At 36.4% G+C, this 24,670-nt stretch overlaps 1 protein-coding gene across 1 annotated transcript in view; it reads right to left on the minus strand.

Annotated features, from left to right (window-relative positions):
* TBC1D22A (TBC1 domain family member 22A) overlaps positions 1-24,670 on the minus strand; it is a 133,888-nt gene that overhangs the window by 50,745 nt on the left and 58,473 nt on the right. The window contains exons 9-10 of the mRNA XM_034442082.3: positions 9,827-9,933; positions 7,285-7,360 (exon numbers count right to left, since the gene is read on the minus strand). Of these exons, the coding sequence (XP_034297973.1) occupies positions 7,285-7,360; positions 9,827-9,933 (183 nt within the window). The remainder of the gene's footprint in view (positions 1-7,284; positions 7,361-9,826; positions 9,934-24,670) is intronic.

Raw genomic sequence — 24,670 nt, forward strand, 5'->3', positions numbered from 1 at the left:
CTTTAAGATAATTACATGTTACTTAATTTTTCATGATGATCTTTCATCACAATGAAAGCCAATTTGTATAGTAGTATTCTATTCCTTCCATAGGTTTGACAGCTGTTTTCATGATTTGGGACCACTGACTGTCTCTCAGCAACCCACCACATGGTTTGTTGTTATGGTATTAGCTCACCACCTTGAGGTGACAGAGATATATAAAATGGGGGGGAAAAAGATTAAAATATAATAATAATAACAACAACAATGTATCCCAAGTCCTTGAGAAGCACTTGACAGGTGGACAAAAATGCCAAATCTAATCTAAACATTTGTGTGACAAATAATAATAATAATAATAATAATAATAATAATAATAATGTGAAACAGTTTCAATTTTGTTATTGCAAAGTTGGCAATTTGAATCCACTGACAATTCAAACTGCCATCTTTGCAACAAAAAAGTCGCAACTGTTTCACATTTAATATGTGAATGCAGCAAAATGGCACAAATTGATTACAAAGTTAGACATGACCGAGTTGCTGAATTAGTCCACTGGTCATTATGTAAAAAATACGACTTTCCTGTATCCAAAAAGTCATGGGAACATAAAGTGGAAAAAGTTACAGAAAATGAGAAGGTGAAGATCTTGTGGGACTTTCGAATACAGACGATCGTCACTTGGAACACAACACGCCAGATATCACACTTGTCGAAAACTGAAGCGTACAGTTTATTGACATCACTGTACCAGGAGATGCCAGAGTCAAAGAAAAAGAACTGGAAAAAATCATGAAATATCGTGACCTGGCCATCAAAACTACATGGCTATGGATGAAACATGTAACAGTGATACCCCTTGTCATCAGGGCACTTGGTACCATGTCCAAGAATGTTATAACATACATCAGCAAATTGCAGCTTCCTGCAATACCACCAGGGAAACTGCAAAAAACTGCGCTACCTGGAACATCATACATCTTAAGAAGGTACTTGGTTGATACCCAGGACGCTGGCAGCAACCCGTATCAACCATTAGTACCAGTCAATGATATTTATGATATATTTTTGAATGTTCAGTTGACTGAGTTTCATATTTAATGAATAAAGATAATAACAACAACAACAACAACAATAATAATAGTATATCTTAACATCGTATATTTTAAGAAGGTACTTGGTTGATACCCAGGACGCTGGCAGCAACCCGTATCAACCATTAGTACCAGTCAATGATATTTATGATATATTTTTGAATGTTCAGTTGACTGAGTTTCATATTTAATGAATAAAGATAACAACAACAACAACAACAACAATAATAATAGTATATCTTAACATCGTATATTTTAAGAAGGTACTTGGTTGATACCCAGGACGCTGGCAGCAACCCGTATCAACCATTAGCACCAGTCAATGGTATTTATGATACATTTTTAAATGTTTAGTTGACTGAGTTTCATGTTTAATGAAAAAAAGAAATAATAATAGTTTCGACCTGGCCATTGAAACTATGTGATTATGGGTGAAACACGTGATACCCATTGTCATCGGTGCACTTGGTACCATATTCAAGTATTTTATAAAACACTTCCAGAAATTGCAGCTTCCTGCAATAACAGCAGAACTGCAAAAAACAGCGCTACTAGAAACATCATATATTTTAAGAAGGTACTTGGTTGATACCTAGGACGCTGGCAACAACCCTTATCAACCATTAGCACCAGTCAATGATATTTGTGACACATTTTTAAATGTTCAGTTGACTGAATTTCATGTTTAATGAATAAAAGATAATAATAATAATAATAATAATAATAATAATAATAATAATAATAATAATAATAATAATAGTAATAGTAATAGTAATAGTAATAGGTATCCTTCCATTTGGACAGGGCTCATTGGCATGCCAGGTATTTTTAGATTTTTAATTTATCAGTGTGGTCCTTTTCTCTCACCAAGTTATGGAGGCCTACTTTAAAGTGATTTTCATTAGTACAAGCATTCCTTGATTTATGACATTTGTTTAATGATGATTCAAAGTTACAACGGTCTCGGAAAAAGTGAACTTACAAATTTTCCCCCAAGTTAATACTGTCACATTACTCCCAGGGTCACGTGATCATAATTCAGATATCTGGCAACCAGCTCACATTTATTATGGCTGCGGCGTCTTGGGGGGGGTCACATGATCATGTTTTGTGATCTTCCCAGCCAGCTTCTGACAAACAACTGGGGAAGCCAGATTCACTTAACCCAGGGGTGGGCAAATATGGCCCCTTTATGACCTGTGGACTTCAACTCCCAGAATTCCTGAGCCAGCTTGGCTGTCTCAGGAATTCTATGAGTTGAAGTCCACAGGTTGTAAAGGGCCACAGTTGCCCACCCCTGACTTAACCGTATGATTTGTTAATGAACATGGTGATTTGCTTAACCACAATAAAAATGGTTGTAAAATTGGGCTTGATCGTGTGAGAACTTACTTAATGACCACATCACTTAGTGACCAGAATTGCAGTTCCAATTATGATCGTAAGTTACGGACTACCTGCATTTAGGTTTCTTTAAAGTTTTTAACAATCAGTCAGTAGCTTGTGATAACATCATACTTTGCTGTCCTTTTATACCCTAGTTTTCACAGGCATCAGTTCTTACTATCCAGTTATATAGCTAACATCTTCTATATAATATCTGAATATTTCACCTACCATTTTATAATAATAATAACTTTATGTGTTATTGTATGTATTTATATGTATACACAGTATACCCATACAACGAAATTCACTTAACACCCAAAGACCAGGTCCAACACACATAACAATCCCCAAACATCCCCCACCCACCACAAATTCCCCACCCCTAAACCACCCAAACATCCATACAACAGACCAAGTAATGCTGTCCAACAGCTCACTGATGGTGGCCCTTTAGTTCATCGTTGAGTGCAATTACAGGTCTGGGATAAAAACTATTCAGAAAACATGTGGTCCGAGTTTTAATTGTTCTGTATCTTCTGCCAGAAGGCAACAGTCCAAAAAGATTCTAAGCAGGATGGGAAGAGTCTCTGAAAATGTTCTGCAATGTTATAGAGCAAAAGGTCTTTTTCTTTCTTATTTGGTAATACTTGGTTTAATTCAGATTTTACAAGGAGTTTGAACTTCAGCTACAGATCTGACCTAGGGCCCAATAGCTGGGAAGAGAACCAGGAAGTATCCAGGCTTTGCTTGGCTTGTGGCTAAGAGCACAAGATACTCTAAAGTCAGAAAATTCTATCATCTAACTCAATTCTATTTACAGGGACCAATAGTGACCTTTCAGGATTTTAGGCAAGCTCTTCCTCGTTATCCTTGGAAATTCCAAGGATTAAGCCATTTGGATGAAAACGTGTGCCCTATCCCAAGCCATGATTTTTCTGTGCAAGAAAAGCACAGAAAGGAAGATGGCTCTCTGTGTTGTGGCTCCGATCACCGAGCCTGTGTTATCAGAAGGAGAGGACTCCGAGAGTGAAGGAGAGGAGTTGGCAAGGCCTCCCTCTCCAGGACCCTCCTCTCTGGCAATGCCTCCGGTGTCCTCCGAAGGACAAGAGATAGGGCCGGGGCCAAGCACTTCCACGCAGCCACAGGTGGACAGTAATGATGATGATGATGAGTCTTGGCTGGACCCTCGACAGCGTCGCAGAGATAAGCGCGCGCAGCAGAGGAAGAGGCGTGCCAGGGATTAGGCTGAGTCACTGGACCACACCCCACAGGGTATAAAAGAGGGTGTGGTGGCCAGTTCAGCTCTGTGACAAGCAAAAAACGGATATCGGACAACCTTCTTTGTATTTACTGGACTTTGTTGATTATTGTGTGTTGACTTTGTTTCCGGACGAAGGGAGAAACTCCCCCCTCGTGAGTAAAGAATACTTGGCAGCCAGCCACTGGGTTGCTGCCAATTCTGATACCGGATAAACTGTTGTCGGCTGAATTCTTTAACTGTTGCCTGTCTGTGGGGGTGCGTGTGTGAGACGGGGACAGAACACTCTGTTCGTCTGAATAGTAATCACACTTTTCTTTAAAAAAAAAAAAGCTGAGAAAATCATTTACTAGAAGATTGCTTATGTTACAGTTTCATCTGACACTATTAAAAACTTGTTATAATGCACAACTTCATTTAATGATAAACATTGATAAAATGTATGTTAATATTTAAACATATCATACAATATCAAGCATCACTCTTTAGCATAGGGGTGTCAAACTCAAGGTCTGGGGGCCGGATCCGGTCCACAGGGTGCTTAGATCTGGCCCGCGGGGCTTCCCCAGATACAGCTCGCAGTGCCTCTGCCAGCAAAAATGGAGCTCGGGAGCTCCGTTTTTGCTGGCAGAGGGTTGCAGGAGGCCATCGCAGCCAAAAACGGAGTTCGGGAGCCCGTTTTCGCTGGCAGAGCACTCGGGCTACCACAGGCACTCCCCGACATGAGTGACATCGAGTTGGCCATGCCCACCCTAGTCATGCCCCCCTGCCCCCTTCAAAGACAAACACAACCCTGATCTCAACCCAAAGTCAAACACAACCCTAACCCACAATGAAATCGAGTTTGACACCCCTGCTTCAGCATATCCCATCGCGCAAAGATAGTAAGTATCTTGCCATAGGTTCATCATCATGGTTCCATAATATCTGAACATTTCGCCTACCATTTTATAGAGCAAAAGGTCTTTTTCTTTCTTGTTTGGTAATACTTAGTTTACAGTATCTTGGTAGAACTAAGCTTATACTGCACATTAAACCATACAAATGATTGTCTCAAGAAGCTTGTCCAGTTTAGCCGATTTGAAGAATTCTTTGGCACACACCAATAATTGACAGGCAGTGTCACAAATATATGCTTAGTTCTGCTTGGCATCATTTTGCTCATTAATTTAACAAACTACCAAGGGAATATGTTCAGAACCGGTAAGCATTATCGCCTGAATTTCATTTAATTAAACCCTGCTTTAGCAATATGACAGTCAGCATTTCATGATGGGAATTGTTTTTAGAATGAAGACAGAAAATGTTTCAAAATGATCCTGCTAAACATGTAAAAGCATGAAATCTACCCTTCCATCCCTTGTAATTTATTTCTAGTATTAAATATGTTATTTACAAAGCTAGTAATTAATTGGATTCCATTTCAAAAATATTCACAGGATCCTTGTAACAAAGCAACATACAAACAACACATAATATCAAGGAACAGCTATAATTATTTTTAAAAAATCATCTCAAATTCTTAGAGTTATTGATCTTAATGCACAGTGAAGCTAGCTGCCTTTGGTAAGCAGATATCAGTCTGCAGCAAAGTGATTGACATTAAATGTTGCTTACATTATTTAATAAAATGTAAAGAGAATGGTTCATCATCTAGTACAGGGGTGTCAAACTCAAGGCCCGGGAGCCAGATCCGGCCTGCAGGGTGCTTAAATCTGGTCCATGGGGCCACCCTGGAAAAAGCAAAGGACCGGCCTGCGGTGTCTTGCCCGGCGCACGCCAACCAGGCACTGATCTACAACCTGGTGGTGGCCGTTTTCGTTGGCCGAGTGCTGCAGGAGGACGTTGCAGACGAAAATGGAGCTTGCGCCCTTCCTGAGCTCCATTTTTGCTGGCAGAATGCTGGAGCAGGCTTTTCGTTGGAAGAACGCCCACGAGGCCATTGCAGCCAAAAACGGATTCCACCTCTCAAGCTCCATTTTCGCTGGCAGAGTGCTAACAAAACCAACTTCCTTGCCCTCCGCTGCCTAGGGCTCTGGACAGCCTGTGCCGCTGTCCAGGGGATCTCTGTGTGGCCTGAGGGGAAGGCGAGGCTTCTCTGGAGGACAAGGGTTTGGCCCTCTCCCAGGTCTTACCTTCCTCCACTGGATCCCCCCAACCCCGCCCAGGCCACCACAATGCACTGGACACAAGTGACATCGAGCTGGCCATAGCCACCCTGGCCACGCCTACCCGCCCCCCCCCGAGGTCACACAGAACCATGATGCAGCCCTCAATGAAATAGAGTTTCACACCCCTGATCCAGTAGCTTTTCTTTAGGTGATACCCTGCAGTAAGTTTGCAAAAGCCACTGTGCCCCACACTGGTTGAAGATAACACATTACTTAAGAAAAGCTGCATCACAGTGAGGGCAAAATGTTGCAAGGTAACCAATCTTTAGTTAAACTCAGCCTTTTGCATTATATGGATGAAAATAAATGGATCCAATTCCTATCTCCTGACCTACAACTATATTCTCTGCTTCTTTTAGAGGAACTTTGTTCCTGGAACAGTTAAAAAAGTTCAGATAAACTTTTCAAACCAGATACTGTTTCAATGTTTCATCTACGTACCACATTATAGGAAACAAAAGCCTCTCTCAATATCTGGTCAATATCATTAACACTATATGGAAGAAGACTTACAGCAGCTCAGTTTCAAACCAGGCCCACCAAAGACCACAAAGAGAGGTTTTGTAAACCTCCAGTAGCAGATCCTTCTGTTCTTGCAATGTTAGCCAAGTGGATGGCACCAACAATTACATCCTCTAGTACCCTCTCTAGAAGGGATGCGGTAGCTCAGTGACTTAGATGCTGAGCTTGTTGACCGAAAGGTCAACAGTTCAATGGCACCAATCCCTAGTGCCGCGTAAGGGGGTGAGCTCCCATTACTTGTCCCAGCTTCTGCCAACCTAGCAGTTCGAAAGCACGTAAAAAATGCAAGCAGAAAAATAGAGACCGCCTTTGGTGGGAAGGTAACAGCATTCCGTGCGCCTTTGGCATTTAGTCATGCCGGCAACATGACCACGGAGACGACTTCAGACAGCGCTGGCTCTTTGGTTTTGAAACAGAGATGAGCACCACCCTCTAGATTCGGGAACGACTAGCACATACGTGCGAGGGGAACCTTTACCTTTAGTACCCTCTCTATGATTAAATTAGAGGAAAAATACTAATGATAAACAAGCTTAAGGGGGTCAGATGCCAAATGACAAGAATTACCTCCTTGCAGATGAGATTCCAACTGTTAGTAGTTAGGTTGCTTCCTTTGCCATGCTCTCTTTAAAACTCAAAAATAATTCTTTAAGCTCTTAATTTTACTATTGGTTACAGTTTAACTCCTGTATATACTTTTTTTTTTTTTTTGGTTATGTTTTCCAGTCTTCTTTCCTAATTTTTTTTTATCCTGTATAAGGACAACCGCAACAATAGATAGATTGATTAGTATGGTACTGTTCAAACTTCTAATTGAATACTCTCCAAAGGACATAATTCAAGTTCCGCTTAGTTTTTAAGGCTTACCATCAATCCGACTAACAAGCTCTTCCAGCATTTTCACTTTCTTCTGAATACCAGGTTGAGCAAAGGTATAGTTATCCTAGGAGACAAAAACATTTTAAAAATTAACTGTTGACCAAGAGATACAAAAAAGGTGCTTCAAAAAACTTCACCTGGTTAAATGAATATTGCATTTCTAGATAGCACCTGCTTTCAGTTTCTCCCACTTTTGATAAATGACCAACAACAAAATAATGAAGTTACCAAGAGAAATATTTTAATTAATTATAACCACTTAGCTGCTGTTAAAATCTGTCATTCAACAACGGAACACTGTGGCCTATTTAAGTAAGAAACCCTTTTTCTAATTGATGTATCACCAACTAAAAGTTAAAGAGTTATACCACCTGAGAGAAAATAAATACATCAAACAGAGAGCAGAAGTAGGGAGAGTGTAGACTCATTGATGTGTTATGTTTGTTATTAGGGTGTCAATTGTTACTTCAGCAAAAAGGATTGACATGACATCAATATTGCAAACAAGAGAAATTGTCAAGGGAACTTTCTTTATAGTAAAGCCAACAATATATTTCAAACCTTGAAATAGTTACCTATCCCATACCATAGTTCTTGTTAAAAAAAAAAAAAGAAATGCATTGTAAATGCTCCATTATTCTGTATTCTAAAAAGTCAGCTTCTTTGACAAAGTATTTAAGAATTCTAGGTATGACCTGCTAAAATATTGAAAAAGGATTTTCATTCCAGTTGAAACAGTAGTATGTTTTGGGTTTTTTTTGTCCTCAATGGAGAAATATTGCTTATAAAAAAAATGATAGTTCAAATTCTAAGCGGTGAGGTAACTGTATTTCTGTGCTTTGAAAAAGAGCTACATGGTGCAGATTTTCCTTTCAATACTTTAAAAGAGAAGAATGCGCAAGCCATATTAAAGCTTTCAATCCACTAACCATTTTTCAAACCACCTTAAAATTCTTATTGGATGCTACGCGACATGCTTTATACATCATTCTCTTGACAAATAGATACGTTTTAGGACGATTAAGAAACGACAGAAAGGAATGGTAAAAACAATGCAAAAGAGAACATTTTCCCAAACAGCAGTAGTCGCAAACAGAGAAAAGTGCATCTGTCAATAACTAAATTATTCTGACAGGGAAAAAAGAGCAGTCAGGAGATCACTGGGGCTCACAGGATCATACAGTATGTTCACCAACTAATTTCTTATTAAAATTAAACGGGTGCTTTTTCCCCAGATAGAAATTGCCTTATTCTATCTACCTACATGGAGGTTTTTGTTTCAGCCCATGTATATTCATGGCCATGATAGGGGATGCTTAAAAACTAGGCCATTCAAAGACTGCTTTCATTGATACAAGCCTACTGAATGTAAAGCATCACAATGCATTCTACGTGATGCCAGCTAACTAGATGGAATGATTTAAAGTACCATTCTCATACTTGCAGCTATTCCAAAAAGAAATCTGACTGCTCAAATGGGAAGCATAAATATAAGTGCTTAACTCTACTGATCTCTTCTGATATCAATTCATTGGGTTAGGTATGAATTTACAGCGAACAATGACCACTGGTCTCATCTTTGATTGAAATATATTCACTGCAATTACACATAACACACTGAGAAAAGGTTCAGAGCAACCTTGAGTCCTTTAATATAAATTCTTTGTATCTGTGCTAAGCTATCTTTTAATTAATCCTATTCCTGTTCGCATTACTTGTATTAATTTATCATTTTGAAATATTTGCATTTTAACTACTATTCAGCATTGCAATTTGATTTAGGCTTTTTTTTAAAAGGAGAAGTTTCTTATTTTAAAGAAAATACTGATAAGGCCACCTTGTTTGGAATGATGGCATATACATTCTTATCTACTAAAAATGCCTACCAATGTGTGGCAAAATAGTTTTGTTTCAGTCATAGAAAGAACAATGAACTGATTTATGGGGGGGGGGGGGAAGTACCGCAGAATTGATAATGGCCCAGTTCATGATAAATTATTTTTACCAGGAAGAATCAGGCAGGTGGCCTTTTACCAATAAATGCAGTATCACCAACTGCTACATCCTATTTATCAACTGCCTGTTTTTCAACATCTCCAATGTACCTCCAATTGGTACGCGGTGGCTCAGTGGCTAAGACGCTGAGCTTGTCAATTGAAAGGTTGGGAGTTGAGCGGTTTGAATCCCTAGTGCCACATAATGGGGTGAACTCCAGTTACTTGTCCCAGCTTTTTCTGCCAATCTAGCAGTTCGAAAGCACGTAAAAATGCAAGTAGAAAAATAAGGACCATTTTTGGTGGAAAGATAACAGCGTTCTATGGGCCTTTGGTGTTTAGTGATGCTGGCCACATGACCACAGAGACTTCTTTGGACAGCGCTGGCTCTTCGGCTTTGAAACAGAGATGAGCCTAGAGTCGGGAACGATTAGCACATATGTGCAAGGGGAACCTTTACCTTTACCTTTAATGTACCTCCAAACCCAAATGCAAATGAAATATGCCCACTGGTTAGAAAAGAGATATCAATTCACCTGAATGCCATCAAGCAGTTTGCTCATGCACCAGAAACTGTCAGCTTCAATATTCTGCAGTACCTCAGTAGAAAGACTGGAAACATCAAAATTTTCCAAATCCTCTTCTGAAATAAAGAGAAGGTGAGAATGTCAATTAACTGTGGGAGAGAAACACAAGATTTAACACACAATATATAATCTTAATTAAATTTAACTATGAAAGTTAAAGTCAATGTCTTTGGCTAAGGACTAGACATTCTAAGTAATGCAATTTGACTAAGGCATGAGCTTTGGTTGATCAACAGCAATATTTGGGAATTCAGTTCATTAGATATTAAAAATACCCACAAGGCATTGTGAAAAATTGTAAGTACTTTGGCATACAAATACAAAAATCTGGAAAAGATGAAAATCTTCCAGCACAGGTTCTCTTTCCATTCTGCATCATGATCTCAATAGATCCCAAAGACTTCCATAGTTATTTAAATATATTTACAAGATCCCAAAGGTATCATCATGTCCAATGAAAAGTGTGGTTCATCCCCAAGGAAAGTTTAAAACACAGTAAGTGATAAAAGGAATAAATTGGTTAATTTCATGGTATAACAGACAAAGTATACGATAGTTTAAGAGATTAATTGTTATGATCTCTAGGAATAATGAAAGTTTCAGATTCATGTTTTAACTATGCTCAGATAACCCAGTAAATCAGCCAAGAAAAGAACAAGAAGCCAACTTTTTCTGTTCTTTTTTTTTTTTTTTGTATTGTTGTTCTTATAATTGTGGTGAAACTAAATAACAGCAAAAGGGGATTTAATTGGGTTGTTTTAAATTATTTGGGCCAAAATTATTTAATTGTTTTTAAATTGTTTTTAAATTTTGTATACTATGTTTTATTTTGGCTGTGCACCGCCCTGAGTCCTGTGGGAGAAGGATGGTATAAAAATATAAATAAATAAATAATAAATAAATAAATTTGTAATTAATGTGCAGATAGATCACAAATCACTGCAAGGTGATTTTTGTTAAGTGGTACTAGCGGTTTTTCTTGGCTTTCTAATAGTGATGGCAATATCAAAAAGTTCAAAATTGGTTGCAGGGTGGATTTGATTTAAATCGAGTTGATTTAAATCACAATTAAAATCATGATTTAAATCACTAGTAAAAAGGCTTGATTTAAATCAACTCAATTTAAATCATAATTTTTAAAGAGCAACTGTCATCTCTGCTACTCCTTTGACCCACTGTTGACTCACCGATAGTCCCAGTGTTGCAGAATATACAGCCTCATGCTACGTAACTAAGCTCCATTTCATGCTGAATAAACTAAATTATTTATGTATCTTAAATAGAAAACTATCTTACGATAGATTTTTACCCCAAAAGTTTATTAAAATAAATTTGATAAAAATCAAAAAAATCCGATTTAAATCAAAAAAATCTGATTTAAATAAAAAAACTGATTTTTTAAATTTTTTTTAAAAAAAATCATTGATTTTTATCCACCCTGATTGGTTGTAAGTCATTTCATTCATGCAGTACTTATCTCCCAAATTTAAAAAAAATACAATAAACTTTACTGAATTTAACTAGCTTCAACAGTCTAGATGTTGATATAACCCATCAATTCCTATACCAATGGTTTATCAAAATATAAAATACAAAAAAATAAATAAAAATAAAGGGAAAGTGGGAGGGGAGGGGAAAAGTATAGAGTAAAAGAGAAAAAAGAAAGAATAGCACTGACTTCTGACTCTTTTTAGTGCAGTAGAATAAGGTAATAACATACAGCTTCAACTTTTTACTTTTACATAATAATATACTGTATACTAGCTATGTCTATAACAGCAAACCTATCCAATCAGCAAAACCAAAGTCAATGTTTTATTTTATTTTTTTCTACCTCGAGCACAAAGTCCAGAAGAGGTTTCCAAGTAGAAACAATTTTCCACTTTTCTTTGTATTTTATGTTTTGATAAACTAATAAAAAAATTAAATGCCAAAATTTGCCTATACCAATGGAAATGAATAGTCATATCTTTACAATGAAGGATAAATGCAAAGTAGCAAAATGGTTTCACATTCTTTATGATCTCCATATTAATAATAAAGTCATAGTCATCAAGACTTTTGGGGAGGATTCTCTCAGTATTATGCACATGGGATCCTACCATTTGGAAATTAGCATTTGATACAATATAAGTCATACACTTCAATTCAGTAGTAGATCATTTTCAGCTGGACCAGGGTGGATAAAAATCAATGATTTTTTAAAAAAATTTTTTAAAAAAATCAGATTTTTTTTATTTAAATCAGATTTTTATTTATTTAAATCGGATTTTTTTTTATTTTTATTGAATTTATTTTAATAAAAAACTTTTGGGGTAAAAATCTATCGTAAAATAGTTTTCTATTTAAGATACATAAATAATTTAGTTTATTCAGCATGAAATGGAGCTTAGTTATGTAGCATGAGGCTGTATATTCTGCAACACTGGGACTATCGGTGAGTCAACAGTGGGTCAAAGGAGTAGCAGAGATGACAGTTGCTCTTTAAAAATTCTGATTTAAATCGAGTTGATTTAAATCAAGCCTTTTTACTAGTGATTTAAATCATGATTTAAATTGTGATTTAAATCAACTTGATTTAAATCAAATCCACCCTGAGCTGGACAAAGGAAATCTACCAATAACTGCAAAATACTATATGTTTCATGGCTACAGTAGAAGAAACACTCTTTAGATTATCCCAAAGGTGCTTTTTTCCAAGATCCGAAGAAGTTTCTTGGATGAGAAATGAAACGTCTTCAAAGAAAAACCAGAAAGTCCAGTTGCCTCTTGAAAAAAGCACCTTTGGGACAACCATGACCTGGATGACTAAAAATCTTCATAGACCCTCTTTAGATTACATTTTATTTCAATGTATTGAAATATACTGAAGACGCTCTTTTTCATGGAATTATAATGAAATAGATCAGCAAGAAGCTTAGAAATTAGTAGTTTCAGATTTTCAAATATAGAAACTTCAACATCTACAATGGGATGGTTTTTTTAGTAATAAAATGTTAAACCCTACCAATGTTTCATCTTTCTCAATAAGGGTTTGACAACTCCATGTTCTACAAACCCACATACAATAAGGAAGCCACCATGTTTAGAAATGCCATTAGCTGTTTCAATATATAGATATTAACCTATCTTTGCAGGGTTGTTGCTGAGAAAGTAAAAAATGGAGAATGTTATGAATGTCACCTTGAGCCCCTGGAGGAAAGTAGGACACAAATCTAATAAATGACAGAAGACAATTACAGTGAATTGCCTAGAATGGGTCAAAAGCGATCCGTTTTAAGAAAAGCTAAAAGAACCAAGAACAGCAGAGTACTTAACACTGGAAGTTTATATACAACATAATCTTATTGGAAAGCAACACTTTAAAAACCACTGCAGTTCCTAGATGGCTCCAAAGATAGTCCTCGACTTACAACAGTTCATTTAGTCACATTTAGTTCGAAGTTACAACATCACTGAAAAAAGTGACTTATGATGGTTTTTCACTTAGGACTGTTGTACAGCATCTCCATGGTCATGTAATCAAAATTCAGATGTTTGGCAACTGGCTCATATTTATGATGGTTGCAATGTTTTGGGATCATGTGATCCCCTTTTGCAGCCTTCTGACAAGCAAAGTCAATGGGGAAGACATATTCACTTAACAACTGTGTGACTAACTTAACAAATGCAGTCAGGGGTGAAATGCTCCCGGTTCGGACTGGATTGCCTGATCTGGTAGCGATGGCGGCGGGTGGTTCAGAGAACCGGTAGCAAAAATCCCTCTGCCGCACCCCCCCCCCATGCCCAGCTGAGCTGCACGATCATCAGAGGCTTTTTTTTTAACTTTTAAAAGCATTTTTTCTACAACCTCTTCCAACGAAAAAATGCTTTTAAAAGTAAAAAAAAAAAGCCTCTGATGATCGCGCGGCTCAGCTGGGATCATCAGAGGCTTTTCAAAGCATTTTTTTCTGCAACCTCTTGGCTGAAGAGGTGGTAAAAAAAAATGCTTTAAAAAGTCTCTGACAATCCCAGCTGAGTTGCCTGATCAGCAGAGAGGCATTTTTTAAAAAGCCTCTCTGACAATCCCAGCTGAGCTGCCTGATCGGCAGAGGCTTTTCAAAGCATTAGAAAAAATGCTTTGAAAAGTTAAAAAAAAAAAGTTGGCCACGCCCACCCAGTCACATTACCACCAAGCCACGCCCACAGAACCGGTAGCAACAAATTTTACATTTCACCCCTGAATGCAGTGACTGTTTAATAACTGTGGCAAGACAGGTCGCAAAATTGGGGCAAAATTCCCTTAGCAACAGAAATCTTGGCCTCAATTATGGTCGTAAGTCGAAGACTACCTGTAAATAGCATGTCATTTTTCTACCTCAAAATGTTGAGGAATAGCTCGCCTCTTCATCAATATTTACTACACCAGTCTCCAATTACAATGTCTCAAAGCAATGTCTCTCATTTTCTTCAGTTTCCAATGACAGTTTTCATCATTATACAAAAGTATAATGGTTTACTTTTAAAAGCCATGGAATAAGTGCAGCGTTTCTTCAGAGAAAACACTTCTCTCCTAATTTTTCAGATATAAATGTTTGCCAAAGAAGTCCTTCTGTATTCAGTGGCGCTTTTAAGATATAACACAAGTTAACCTTCTCTTTATCTTGCTTCAGATTTATCCACAGACTCTATGACTCAATGACCCTTTAAAACTGTTTTCAGATGAGTAGCAAAATGGGTATTTGCAGCAAAACAGAATTTTTGAGACCTCAAGGGCATCTTTTAAAAAAATTACTTGACTTTTTTCTGCCACTGACCATAAGGTCTCTTATTGGTTTACAATAAATATTTAAGTTTATAAGATAATAATGGGTGTATTATTTTCCTGTTGAACGGGGTTAGCTTTGAAAATTGCCAGTTACCAGATAGGAGTTAAACACTAGAAATTTCTTACATATGAATACACTCACATGAAACAATATAGGAAGCAGAATAAATACAAATATACATTTGAAGACAACAAGAATGTTTTATTTCTGGAATTTCCATGCTTGGTCCCATTTCACAAAGCATGTGCACCTTCAGCGTTATCTTGACCCTACTTTCACCACAGCAGTTACCAAATTCTTAAGGTTTTAAGTTTAAAACATCTCCAGATAGTTAAATACAATTCTGAATCAATTCCCCTCAGACAAAAAACCTGATATAAAACATTTTCAATCATTCGCAACCGGTGTTACAAAAAATAAGAATGATTGATTTCATTTAGAGATGCCAGAGCCACAGAAAAATATTAAGAAGTGGGAATATATGAAACAATACTCTTTAAGAGGAATTTTATTTCTGGTTGTGATTTACTAGATTCCCTTGACTATCTTTTGGCAAAAGGTATTTCCACAAAGTTGGGAACATTAAACATATTGGTGTCTTGCTAATAGAAACACTTCTGGATGAATGAAAGTGAATTTAGAGAGTTCATTTATCACAAATAGGGGATCATAATTTGTATTTTAATTTTTCAGAATAGAATTCATAGCATGCAACAGTGTTCTTCATTAGCATAACCTAATTACACCACAATTCATTATTCCACAAGTAACTGTTAAGACTGCTACTAGGATTATAAACATGTTTACAAAATTTGGAGGTAGGGTGGGGAAAAGAAATCAGTCAAGAATTACCACCTTCAACTATTAAAATATTGCAATCCATCTGTACTGACTGCTCTACAACAAGTAATAAAACTGAAGGTTTAATTAAAACACTACAAAGATTTTGTCATTGTTGTGGTTGAAATCACTCTTGTTGGTTCTCAAAATGGTTTGGTTTCATTCCAATGAAACAGTTAATTATTCCCCAGTCTGACAAAATATATACCAAAACACTCTGTTGTTGTACAAGTTGTGCCCATACTACTGTTACAATCAGGGTGGATAAAAATCAATGATTTTTTTTAAAAAAATCAAAAAAATCAATTTTTTTGATTTAAATCGGATTTTTTTTATTTAAATCGGATTTTTTTGATTTTTATCGAATTTATTTTAATAAAAAACTTTTGAGGTAAAATCTATCGTAAGATAGTTTTCTATTTAAGATACATAAATAATTTAGTTTATTCAGCATGAAATGGAGCTTAGTTATGTAGCATGAGGCTGTATATTCTGCAACACTGGGACTATCGGTGAGTCAACAGTGAGTCAAAGGAGTAGCAGAGATGACAGTTGCTTTTAAAAATTATGATTTAAATCGAGTTGATTTAAATCAAGCCTTTTTACTAGTGATTTAAATCATGATTTAAATTGTGATTTAAATCAACTCGATTTAAATCAAATCCACCCTGGTTACAATCAAATTCTTTTATTTTAAATACAGTTTACTATAATGCACCTTTCTCTTATTGTTTGCTAAACATTAGCTGTTAACAATCCCAGAAAAAGTGTCATAGAAGCCACAAATGTACATTAGGCAGGAAGAAGAAAACAACTTTAATAATTATTGTATATCTGCTGGCTACAATGGCTGAACTGACAGGTAACAACACCAAGCCAACATTTCAAACCACAGCTTGTTGAACCACAGTAATCCAATTAGTTATTCTTTGTATCACAAATCACAATGGGTGATTTCCACATAATGCTACCAAATCAAATTTTCCACTTTCTCCACAAAGGCGCTCCTGTGCAGTTACTTCAACGACAGCAACTTCATTCATGCTCTATGCATATAAAGCATCTCATCCGAATGCTTTGAATTGCTCTGTAAGAAAATTACACTCACCTGATCTTACTGTGTAAATGGCATCCTCATTAGTTCAACTTTATATAAGTATTTCTAAACACTTTAATATGCAAGTATACTCATTTTCTTTTGAGCCACAGCATAAGAGATTTGTGATACTAAACAGTTGTGAATAGAATTGATGCAAAAATTTGATTCCAAGTCTTAAAATGTGATTAACCTTAATATAACAAAAGATTCCTCTTAGAATATAACATAAAAATATAATTTCGAGGGACCCAAACTACAATCCTGTCTCTTGTTTATATATCTGGTATTCAGTGGGACTTATTTCCAACCAGATATATACATACGCCTGAAAATGTGTTTTGATCATATATCTTATAACTGTAAGAATGTAATTAAAAGGTTACTTTAATAACTACATTTACTTTATGCATCAAAATATATGTGCTATCTTGAATATTTTACAAAATTGGGTGACATTGTTATTATATGTATCTTATGAGAATCTTACCCTTATGAATCTTTTCTGTCATTTGATGTATGACTGTGCTTAAGGTTTTGTTAGGACAAAAGAAAAAACTTTCTAATAAATAAATAATTCCCATTTGCCACAGATGTAGGAATTAATCTACATAGGTGAAGTAGCATTTTAGACAGGACACTGTATATTCAATTCCATTAAAAAACAGAATTAAAATATAACTATGGGGGAATGTTCTCTTTTGAGATGTTAATCAAAATTCATATATCAACATTTAGGAGGCTCTTTATTTCAAATGCTTTGAAATTGCAGGTTTCTTCTCCCTCTTCCCCAATCTTTTCAAAACATTTGGCTACTCTTTCACACCCCTATCATTGGATCAGAATTTCACATTATTGTCAATGCTAAAATAATGCCGGTCTCATTTGATGGCAAATGAAATCTAAAACTCAAATCAAAATAACTATTGAAAAACTAGTTTTCACTACAGCTCTATTTTAAAACTGCATTCATATTCCTCCTCAAATAAATCCAATCATCCAAATTTTCTCTCTAACATAGAAATAGCACATGGGACTTAATTTAAATTTAAAACACAGTTAATGATGCTTCTTTTAAATATAAGCACTGCAGTTAATTTAGAAGCATGGGAATACTTTTTCAAAAACCACATTTTTTAAAATTTTATTCTAGTTTATTGAGGGCTTGAAATAGTATGATGAAGGAGCTGTATCTGAAAACAAAACAGTATGATCCTACTTCTTACATGATTTTTGGAATGAAGGCATAGAACATGAATTACCCATCACCATGTTATTTGCTTTTGAGATAAGCAGCATTGTACAAAAGGCAGAAAAGGAAAAGGAAGAAGTAAGTAAAACAAATTAAACACAGGAGATAATAATAAAAAGAAAAGAAATCTAACTGTATGCTATCGCCCGAGGTTGGCGCACAAGCAACACATGCTAGTCAGAAGCTTGACAACTTTTATTCAACCATCATCCCCCACAATCCAGCAATTCCCAGTCCATTCTCCAAGGTCTCTGCCCCCAGGTTACCCTTACAGTCCAAGAGCAAGGTTCCAACAGACATGCCCGCAGACACTTCGTGCAACTTCCCAGCAGTGAAAGTTCACAGGAGCAGCACCTCTCCAGGGGCAAGACAGGCTCTGAAACTTGGCAAAGTTCATGACGAATGTCAAAGCAAAGGATCAAACCTCAGTCCACATCAGCAAGGGTTCTGGAGCAAAGTTCTTCTTGGAGCCGTGGAGCGTGTTGCGGCAAAATACAACACTTGTTCCCGATCAAAAACCTCTCCCCACGGCTCTCCTTAAATGTTACTCTCCAGGTGAGCCGTGGGAGAAGGGGCAGGGCGCCCTCCTCCCAAGTAGTCGGGTCAACCCTGTGCTGATTCTGTCTCCTCTCCATTCTCCGCACTCGGGAATCGGGTGGAGGAAACATTTGCTCATCTCTGGAGCTCTCCCCCTCCTCTGCTCTGCTGCCTGCCCTTTCCATCTCCTCTTCCCTTCCTCGGTCAGCCTGCACCCTCTTTTCTTCCCTGCCTACTCTTCCGAAGCTCGAGGGACCCAGGACTGCCTTGTCCTCATCCCCAGGTCATTCCTCATGGGCCATAGTGACTGCGCCCTCCCACTCCATCAGCCCCAGCTCCATCTCCTCCTCCTCCTCCTCAGCCCCGGGCTCCAATAGGGCTAAGTCACTGTATTTAGTTTACACAAATACTTTTCACTACACCTCTCCATATGTTTTGATAACTACAAATATTCTTAATTCCATCATGCTTATTAAAATACAGAGGTTTCCCCCCCCCTTCATCCAGCTATAACTGTTTTGGATTTCCCCTCCCTTTTGACCTATTCATTCTTTCAGAATATGATTCTTCTATTTGAATGAACAATCTCAAAAATTCAAGCTAAAAACTTCATGGAATAAAAAGGGAATGTATAAACCAATTACACAAAACAAAATGTGCTAGAATATATTGTAAATGCACATGTCATCTTAACCCTAACTCCTAACTCCAACACTAAAAATTACTTAATATTTTATTCATTACAAAACATAAAGACAAGCCTAAACAAACGAACTAGTTAGAGGTATGACAGTTTATCCAAAGTGGAAACTGAAGAAGTAAAAGAATGGATAGGTAAGCAGCCAGCCTATTTTCAGAGTAGTTTGAGTAGCTTACAAAAACCAACTGTTCAGAAAGAATGAGTTTTCATTTCCTTTTAAAAATCATAACTTACCCTCCCCAAATCATATTCAAAACTTTCTTAGAATGTCTTACACAATATTTATCCAAATTCATTAATTTGGTAGAAAAAATATTTTTGTATTCAATTGTTTAATATTTAAAGAATAGAGGTATGGTACAAAACCATAATGAATACCAATAACTGGAGAAGATCCAAATAATTCTTTTATTAAACCTATTTGCTGGTTTTCCTCTGTTAAGAGCAAAGTGCCAGAGTTCTTAAATAGGGTTACAGAGTTGTTGTTGTTTTTTTAAAAAGAGCATACATATAAATTTGAATATTGTTAAAGAACTGTTTTGCAATTAACACAGAGAACATATGGGGTAAAGAGGAAATCTGGGTGAAGAGTAGTAAACAGGAGGGCAAACATAGCTAATGAGTAACAAATATGTGCCATTCAGCTTCATTGCTCATGGCCTTATTACAGGAATGTTATACTCTTCATATTGACCAAGAATGAAATGAAACATGTACTCTTTTTCAGTTACCAACAGCAATAACTTCATCATAGTCAGTATGATTAGAATAATTAAGATGTTAGGATTAGGAACAGAGGAGACCCATATTTTTACTTCTCTCTTGGCAAAGGAAGCCCTCTAGATCAGAGGTGGGTTTCAGCAGGTTCTGACCAGTTCTGGAGAACCGGTAGCAGAAATTTTGAGTAGTTTGGAGAACCGGTAGTAAAAAATTCTGACTGGCCCCACCCCCATCTATTCTCTGCCTCCCAAGTCTCAGCTGATCAGGAGAAAATGGGAGATTTTACAGTATGCTTCCCCTGCCACGCCCACCAAGCCATGCCCACCAAGCCACACCCACAGAACTGGTAGTAAAAAATTTTGAAACCCACCACTGCTCTAGATGTGTAAAGCACACATTGGCAAAATGTAGCCTACAGGGCCAATGTTGGTCCACTGCCTGTTTTTGTATGGCCCACAAGGCAAAATGCTTTTCCAGTTGAAAATGATTGGAAAAAGAACTTTTGTTTCGTGACATCTATATGAAATTTAAATTTCAGTGTCCATAAATGAAGTGTTATTGGAATACAGCCAATAAATTGTTTGTTTATGTATTGTTCATGGCTGCTTTCACGCTATAACAGAAGAACTGAGTAGCTGAGACAGAGACCATATGTCACATTTTTACCACTTTGCACTGCTGTTCAATGCACTACAAATTGCAATAACGCAGGTTACAACAGAGTTTCAAGTGCCATGCATATCGCCATATCGCCATATTTAATTTTTCTTACCAATGGATATCTATCATGTCAAGAAAAGAAAAGGGGACTTCAACTGTCATATAATGGAATACTGATTATTATGTTATCGACATTACAAAAAGGATAATAAATTCACAATAATAAAAAATGAAAATGAGGCTGCCGCTACAGCAAGTTTCAAGTGACTGATTTGTTAGTGAAGTAAGGAAAGCCATTTACCAGTGGTGATTAATGAAATTGTGTTTGATTACAGCAGCTGAAAAAATGTATCTACAGAAAATAAACTTGTTTAAGACTACTAGCTTTTTGATGAAAACAGTTGCTTGAAAAGTTGCGGACACTGAGAGCAACATCAATAGTCAATTAAAAAACAAGGGAAATGATTTTGAATGGTTTTTCTTAGCTCTTGATGAGTTCTTGTTTATTCGAGGAATCAATGCTGACATTGAGATCACTGGAGGATTAATCTCTATGAGTAGTCTGCATGAAACAACTACAGAATGGAATACTTTCATAGAAAATATCCCCGGACAATCTTAAACGGAGTCTGTTAAGATGTGTTACAACCGATGATGTTAAAAATATAAGTGGAACAGAAAAAAGCTTAGCTGGACAAATTTGCAAAGCTTGTTAAAATGTAAGGTATTTAAAATGAATGATTATTCATTGTACTATTCATCAACAGGCACTTTGCAGAAAATATTTGAATCTATTCAACCAGTAGTGTCAACGATTAATTTCTTTCACTTTCATAGACTTAACCATAATCAATTCCAAGATTTTTTTTTTCAAAAACAGAACTTGAATAACATGACTTGCCCTACCCTACAGCAGTTTGATGATTCCCAGTAGTAATGTTTTATTCTGATTTTTGAGTTCAGGGCTGAGAGTTTTCTGCGTAAGTACTGTTCCAGGTACTAAAATCAAACACTGAAGGGCTTTGGAAATTAGCTTTTGCTTCAGACTCGATAGTATTTAATGAATTCAGCCTAAACTTATAAAGCAAAACATCATTAATATCCAAAATGTATTCTGAAATAAAATCATTTTGATGGCAACTAATGTTCTTTCAATCACAAATAATGCCAACTTGCTTTATAAACTTCCTGCGCTGTCAAAAGTTAAAATAAGAATCAAGGTCTCCATTGCCACACACATTTGCAGCAAATAAATCTTCCAAGTCCAATCTAAATTTCCAGTAGCAGTTTCCACACCTTGATGCAAGTGCAAAAGAAATTCCCATATTTCAAACTCTATTTAACTATGCAACTGAGGAGCTTCCACCTAAATTTCAATTGCAATTAATTTGCAATGTAATAATATGCTAAAAGGCAAGCTTCAAGAGATCTAATAAAAGTCTATAAATGCCTTCCGAGCAATTGATATATTCAATTAAAATCATATGCTCATGCTTTGATAGCAATATCAACAATACATATTTGTATAAAAGACATTTTCAAAAATGAAATACTTAAATTTAATTACAGATCAGCATTAACAGATAAATCAGCATTAGCAGATCTGTATTACAAAAAGGTATGTACAGTATTATTATTATTATTATTGTTTGAATTTTATCAAATAAAAATGTTTTCTCTCTTGCTTCGTAAGTATATAATACCTTTGATTTTTCCTCTTGGCTTGCAAAGCCTAAAATATATAATGATTTACATAAAAAGTTTGATAACTCATGTCCTAGAGATTTCTGTCCTTCCTCTTCTCCATCACTTTAGAAAAAAAAATAAATCGTGCAAGACATAAACAAAATCAAACTTTTAAAAAACAAACTAAAAAACAAAATACGAAGCCCAATTTAGACAAATGGATGCAGGGTTCTTGCAAAACCACGATGATGGTTTAACAAGTTAGAGCACCATTTTTTTTTATTTCCAAGAACAAAAATGGCAAGAAATTAATGAAAAGCAAAATAAGCATTGTTTATTGATTTTCCATGGGGTGCCCTAGTCATGCAGAAATAGGAAGAGATAACAAGACTTAGAAGAAAATTAATTTCAACATCCTAACAGTATTTGGGTAAACTTGATTATCTACTCTTTCTTAAATAGCATCTATTTGAAGCAAAACTCCATGGGTAGCACAGTGGTTAAAATGCAGTATTGCAAGCTAATTCTGCCAATTGCCAGAAGTTCGATTCTGACCGGCTCAAGGTTGACTCAGCCTTCCATCTTTCCTAGGTTGGTAAAATGAGGACCCAGATTGTTGGGGGCAAAATGCTGACGCTGTAAGCCACTTAGAGGGGACTTTTAAAGTACTATGAAGCAATATATAAGTCTAAGTGCTATTGCCATTGCTATTCAATATTTTTTTCTGTACCTTTCCCAGCTTCTTCAGGTAATTCAAGTCATTTATCAGACCTGCTGGGAAGATGGCAGACCCCACTTCTTTTCCCCAATTCATGAACAGCAAAAACTTCCTCAAAGTTCTGTTTATTTATTATTTTTGAAAGAATAAAGTTTTTTTCCCCTACCCAGGAAGGGTAGGTGTCAGTCATATGATTGTATATGTGAACCAAACACATCTGTCACCATATGTGAAAAAGGACATCTTCCCCTCTTGAATGTGGATCGAAGCACAGGTGTCAGCTGACTGCCAGCTATCAATCAGTGAATAACAGAGGTGGGCTTCAAAAATTTTAGCAAGGGGTTCTCTGCCCGGTTGCTGTGTGGGCATGGCCATGGTGGGCGTAGCCTAGTCGGTCTCCTTACCCTCCCTGTGCTCCAAAGACTTTCCTTGAGCATCCGGGAGTGCGAAAACGGCCTCCCCAGGCTCCAGAGGCCTTCTGGAGACCAGAAATGGGCCCATTCCAGTAAGCCCGTTTTTCACCCTCCCCAAGCCTCCCCATGCACCCCGCACTTACCTACATCCAAAACGTGCTGCGTGGGGACTCCTGGGACGGGAGGGGAGGGGAGGGTGGGCGGAGCCAGCCAGGAGTGGGATTTGGGGGTTCTCCGAACTGCACAGAATCTTAGCTAGAGGCTCTCCCGAACTCCTGAGAACCCTCAGCAGCCCACCTCTGGTGAATAGAGGTTAAGAGTTTTGGTCTCCATATTTACTATGTATTATTTTCAAGCACACACACTATCCAATTTAAAATTAAAATGGGAGAACAAGGAATGCTTAATATGGGCTTTGCTTCCAAGAACAAAAATGACTATAAACAAATAAGTTGAAACTAAAGTTGAGATTTTTCAACTGGCTCTTTCAAATCTACTATAAAACAAATTTATTGTAAACATATATTTAAGTAGTATTAACCAAATTTAATGAATTATCAAACATAATTTCTTTCTAGCAGCGGGTTAGTCCTTGGGATTTCATGAAAAAAGAAATTATCCCTTCTGTCATGTCAACGTAAAATATGGTTTTAACTTGAGGTTTCATAATATGCAAATTTCAATTTAATTAAATGAAAAAAGTTAATTAATAAAATGGTTGATGGTGTTCAAGCCTGAACAACATAAAGAAAACATCAATTACATGAAAAAATTCTCATTTGATGAAAAAGCTTTTCATACTTTTAAGAAGCTAATAGCCTAATCATTCCAAATATTATTAATATAGGCATACATTTCAATGCTTGCACCAGCTGGTTAATTTTTTTAACATTACCATTTTGATAATTAAATGGGGAGAAGAAAATTATTTGCAAAATAAAGTAGAGATTTTTTCTTTGTTCTTTAAATAAAGACCATTTTAAGTTTCATGTTCAAAAGGCTCAAACAACTTTATGCTTTCTTATTCCTAAAAAAATAATCAAGTATAGCTAAACAAGGACCAAAGATAACCTCTTCGAAGTACATTTCTGCCTTCATAAATACATTAATGCAATTAGCTTCCAATCTCTTCATAAAGCTGAAAAATGTGTACCTTTTAAAACATTTTTGGCATTTCCACTACTAATTTTACCACTACCAACATTACTCACATAGTTATTTTCATTTTTTTCCATATTACAGCAGTTTCACGTTACATATGAAAGAGATAGTAGTCTTTAAAATTATGCTAACGAATGTGCTTGCTGAATATTAATAATAGCTTTTACATTATGAAACAAAGGGTTTTTAAGAAGACACTTCA

This window comes from Pantherophis guttatus, chromosome 7 (genome assembly GCF_059756535.1).
Source record: "Pantherophis guttatus breed Tessera chromosome 7, ASM5975653v1, whole genome shotgun sequence".
NCBI lineage: Eukaryota > Metazoa > Chordata > Lepidosauria > Squamata > Colubridae > Pantherophis > Pantherophis guttatus.